At 50.4% G+C, this 4,671-nt stretch overlaps 1 protein-coding gene across 1 annotated transcript; it reads left to right on the top strand.

Moving 5' to 3' along the window:
- Nucleotides 1-1,261: 1,261 nt before the first annotated feature.
- Nucleotides 1,262-3,682, top strand: CCDC89 (coiled-coil domain containing 89). The gene is made up of 3 exons (XM_056116435.1): nucleotides 1,262-1,296; nucleotides 2,117-2,213; nucleotides 2,559-3,682. The coding sequence occupies exons 1-3, from the start codon at nucleotides 1,262-1,264 to the stop codon at nucleotides 3,672-3,674; spliced, it is 1,248 nt and encodes a 415-aa protein (XP_055972410.1). The 3' UTR covers nucleotides 3,675-3,682.
- Nucleotides 3,683-4,671: the final 989 nt, after the last annotated feature.

Here is a 4,671-nt window from a genome sequence, read left to right as displayed (position 1 = left end):
CAAGGATGGCATCTTCCCATGTTGCCGCAATAGTGCCAAAGAGCTCCCAGTTGTTCTGGGAGTTCTCTTCTTAAACTTTGCATCCTTTTCTCCCTGCTCTGTGAAGTAGAATTTTGCATGAAGGAGACAGTGGTCTGATCCTGTTTGGAATTTTGGGACAACAGTAACATTGATCAGACAGAACCATCCATTGAATATGATGTGGTCAATTTCGTTTGTGGAACTGTCCACTGGGAGACTCCCATGTCCAACGTTTAGATTTGGCCTTCTGGAACTGTGAGTTACCATGGATGGTTTTGGTCGACATGATGAACTCAGACAGTCTCTCACCCTGTTCGTTCCATTCTAGGCCATGAATCCTGATGTGGTGTTCTTTGGGCGATCTTCTTGGTCCTAGCTTGGCATTAAAATCACTGACAATGATCTTGTAGAGGGTGTGGTCTTCATTATAGAACCTGTCCAGCTTCTTGTAGAATTTCTCAATTTCTTCTTCATCATACTTGGATATGGGTGCGTAGACAACAAAGATAGAAACTGCCGGCTGTGAGCCACATCTATTCAAGCATAAGCATCCGATTCAGGATGTTAGGCATTTAAATGAATCAATGCTCATGGCCAAGTTCATATTGACAAGGACACCGACACCACCAATGCCTCTTTTGTAGCATGCTCCAAGGAGCAGTTCTTCTCTAGTGTCAAAAGTGGCGTGATGTGGTTGATGTCTTCTTGTCTCGGTCAGACCAATGATGTTGTACTTGATCTTCTGCACTTGCACTATCAGGCCCTTGATGGATGCTTCCAATGCCAGCATACGTGCGTTGAAAGTACAGAGAGTCATTTTAGTCCTTCATTTTGGCAGCCTAGTTCAGTCCTGAGATTTTATCAGCCTTTCCTTGCTCATCCTTCTTAACGCTGCCGTATTGGGGGGCTCTTTCAAGGTCAGGGGAATGAGGCTTATTGTTTTTACTGTTTTTGGCATATCGAATACACCACAGGTAGCTTGCCAGGCTCTGCCGTGTGGGCAGGATATTCTCAGTAGCTTGCCGGGCTCTCCGAAAGGGATGGAAGCTTTTAGGGCGGCCTCTAATCACCCTTATAGATGTTCCCATGGTCCACATCATATTTGAATCCCATCAAATATGGTGTGGTAATCTTGGAAGATGGGTATTAAGTGGCCTTGGGATCCGAAAAGTGGCCTGGAGTGTGGTGGCAGCTGGATAGTGGAGGTTGGCCGATGAGGTATTTATCTGGCACTGGCAGGATGGGGCTTCTGGATGTGATCGGTGGATCACCAGAGTTTGGTGGAAGCAGGCAGAGGATCTCTGTTTCCGGGTCCCATTGATCCTGGAGTCCAAGGTCACAAAGTTCCACTTACTGGTTCTATGGGTCTTCTCTCAAGCGTGAGGCTTGGCCCAAGCATCCAGAAAGTGGCCTGGAGCACGGCGGCAGCTGGATAGTGGAGGTAGAGGTTCTATCCTAATATTCAAGCTAGGTCCTTTCTGGCACAGAGAGTTGAAATTTACATTTACCTCTTCTTATTTACATTTACCTCTTCTTATTTCTATTTTATTTTATCTTTATCTTATGTGTATATGTATTTATTGGGAGCCCTCCCAAGCAGTACTCAGGGTGTTTAAGAGCCAGCCCTGCAAGTGATTCATTGCAAGGGCCTGACATTTCAGTGCTGTTCTGGCCCTGTGGTGCCCAGCATACCCAGCCCACTGCAGAGGTGTGGGGCGAGGGGGAAGGGGGTGGTGGTGAAGAGGTTCCAAGTCTGTGCCAGGTGATGCTCGGGGTCCAGGTGGTATCTAGAATCAAATCTGTCAGGTGTATGTGCTCTAACCACAGTACTTTCTCCCAGTCTCCATGTTTAGTACTTTTGTTTTACTCTGTAAATCTCTTGCCTTCATCTGGAATTGACTTTTGGCATAGGAGTCATATTTTCCCTGTTGTAATAGTAACCTAACTGTTCATAACATTTTTTTCTGCAACCTTTCTCATGGGCAAAACCAAGAAGTGCTGAATGTTTAATAAATGCATGTTCATCCAAGAATAATGGTAAAGGAAAGAAAAAAATATTGAGATTTGTTCTTTTACTGAGCTGTCAAATTCACAGGTACAAACTCGATTGTCATGGGTTCCGGTTCTACAAGTACCGCTCTTCCTCCTATTTCTCAATTGTGATCGTGTCAAAAGCCAAAGATGTTTCCTTGGTGATGAATTCCTTTTCGTGGCAGCTGAGGAGGACAAAGTAGGGAGGGGGTGTGTCACTCCGAGCCTTGGTCATTCTACTTGTGCCAGACATTTATTAGTGCCCTCGGCGCCTTCCGGGAGAGCTTGGCACCTTCCTCCGTGGGTGCTGCGGGCACCGGGCACCGAGCGGGGCTGTGGTTGGCTCTGGCCCCGCCCAATCCCGGCCCGCTACCTCACGGCACGCTCCAGGTGGCCGGCTAATCACCGGGCCGCTTGTTGGCACCGGCCGGTCACCAACTGCTGCAGAGTGCCAGGGGACCCTAGCAACGCTCGGAGGCTCTTGATCGCGGTGGGAAGCCTGTGAGGCCGGCTGGCGGCGGAGGAGCCCGCCTGCGCCCCGGGCACTCGGGATGGACACCCCTGCGGCTGAAGAGGCCCCGGAGAAGCCGGAGGACGCGCCGGAGCCGGAGCCGGGGCCCGAGGTGCGGGAAGAGCAGGCGCTGCACGGCTTGAAGGAGGCCCTGGCCAACCTCCGCGGCCTGAGCGAGGAGGAGAAGGGCGAGAAGGCCCTGCTGTGCTCGCGCATCCACGAGCAGTCGCAGCTCATCTGCATCCTGAAGCGGCGGGCGGACGAGGCCCTGGAGCGCTGCCGGGCGCTGGAGCTGCTCAACGCCGAGCTGGAGGAGCAGCGCGCGCGGGACGCCGAGCGCCTGCGGAGCCAGGGCCAGCACGCCCGGAGGCTGGAGGAGCGCTTCCGCGCCCTGGCGCGCAACCACGAGGCGATGCTCCGCTTCAAGGACGAGCACAAGAGCCAGAACGCCCAGCTGCGGGAGGAGAACGAGAAGCTGAGGCTGGAGAACGAGACGCTCTTCAGCCCGGCCCTGCGGGAGCAGGAGGCCCGGGTGGCGCAGCTCACGGCGCACAGCGAGGCCCTGGGCCGCGAGTTGCGGGAGCTGCAGGAGGAGCGCGTGCAGGAGGCGCGCGCCGCGCACAGCCGCGAGCAGGAGCTCCGGGCCCTGAACCACCGCGACGCCGAGCAGCTCCGCGGCCAGCTGCAGAGCCTCCAGCTGCAGCACCAGCAGGCCGTGGAGCAGATGGCCGAGGCGCAGCAGGCCCAGCGCAGCCTGAGCCAGCAGCTGCAGGACAGGCTGCAGAGCGCCGCGCGCGAGAAGGAGGAGCTGCTGGCGCTGTGCACCGAGAGGGGCCAGGCTCTGCAGAGCCAGCAGGCCGAGACCCGCCAGCTGCAGGACGAGCTGCAGGCGGCCGACGCGGCCCGGAGGCGGGCGCTGGAGCGCTTCGAGCTCGAGGCCGCCGCGGTGGACGGCAGCCTGCGGGTGCAGGAGCTGCAGCGCAAGGTGGAGATGCTGCAGCAGGCGTATGACGAGCTCAGGCTGCAGTCCGAAGCCTTCCGCAAGCACAGCCTGGATCTCCTGAGCAAGGAGCGAGAGCTCAATGCCAAACTCCGGCATCTCTTCCCCTAAGGAGGGGTCTCCAGCCTCCAGTTCAAAACCCCTGTTTGTCTCTCTGCATCGAAAGGAAAGGCGGCGTTCCATTCATATGTACGCTTCGAAGCACAGTACGGCTAGAAAAGCTGCTGCATAAAGCTTTTATAACAGTGATATAACATCAGTGTTATAAAGGGTTTTTTTTATTCCTACCACCTAGAATGCATCACCCAGATTTCTTTGTTGTGCCTTGAAATCTCCGTAAATTAGATATCAGTAAAGTATCTTCACCTCTTCCATTACATTATTCATTCTCAGCTTCTAATATCTTCATACATCCTAAAGATTTTTTTAAAATTAAAAGCTCCTATGATTTAAGAGAATTCTAAAAATACTTTTTAATGTTGTGAACAATTAGGAGAATAAGTATCTTGTAGCTAGATGAGATTGTAAGTTGTTAGTCATCAATACCCTTGCTAGCAAGGATAACTTGCAGGAAAAAAAGCATTTTGCAACTGGCCAAGAAACTGTTTCACCTGTTTTGCCACAGTATCTTTTTTTATTTTGTTTCATTTTATTTATACTTGCTTAGAAAACAAAGCCAAAACAAAGATCTATAAATTCTAAAGAATTCTATAAATTCCAAAGCAAACATTTCTTACAAGAAATAAGATTTAAATAAGTGAAATCAACCAGCTTTTATTTTTCTTGCACTCTTAGATCACACTTGGTTTTCTTGGTTTTTCTTCTTAAGAACAACACTTAAACGTGCAAATATCAGTAGTTTTATTGAATATTTCACAATTTGCTGAATGGACCAAATGCCCTGATTCAACAAGTAATCAGTAACAGGGTAACAAATCATAGCTGGGTATGATCCATATAGCAGTTCATAGTAAATGATTTTATTGATACCTTCTTACAAGTAATTTTTCCTCTCTGAAAAACTCTGAGAGGAATATTTACTTAGCAGGATTTTTGTCAGAATGCCTAATTAAATCATTACAACACTGCAATAGTTATCAAATTGTAT

Source organism: Sorex fumeus, unplaced genomic scaffold, assembly GCF_029834395.1.
Source record: "Sorex fumeus unplaced genomic scaffold, SorFum_2.1 ptg000030l, whole genome shotgun sequence".
NCBI classification, from domain to species: domain Eukaryota; kingdom Metazoa; phylum Chordata; class Mammalia; order Eulipotyphla; family Soricidae; genus Sorex; species Sorex fumeus.
Note: the sequence above shows the minus strand (reverse complement) of the source record. Positions and strands in the feature narration are given on the sequence as shown.

What these genes read in the sequence shown, in the direction of transcription:
- CCDC89 (XM_056116435.1), top strand. Translation starts at nt 1,262, where the DNA reads ATGGGGCTTCTGGATGTGATCGGTGGATCACCAGA. An exon ending in GTGATCGGTGGATCACCAGA is followed by an intron (nt 1,297 to 2,116) that starts GTTTGGTGGAAG and finishes TCAAATTCACAG; the next exon opens with GTACAAACTCGATTGTCATG. An exon ending in AAGCCAAAGATGTTTCCTTG is followed by an intron (nt 2,214 to 2,558) that starts GTGATGAATTCC and finishes GAAGCCTGTGAG; the next exon opens with GCCGGCTGGCGGCGGAGGAG.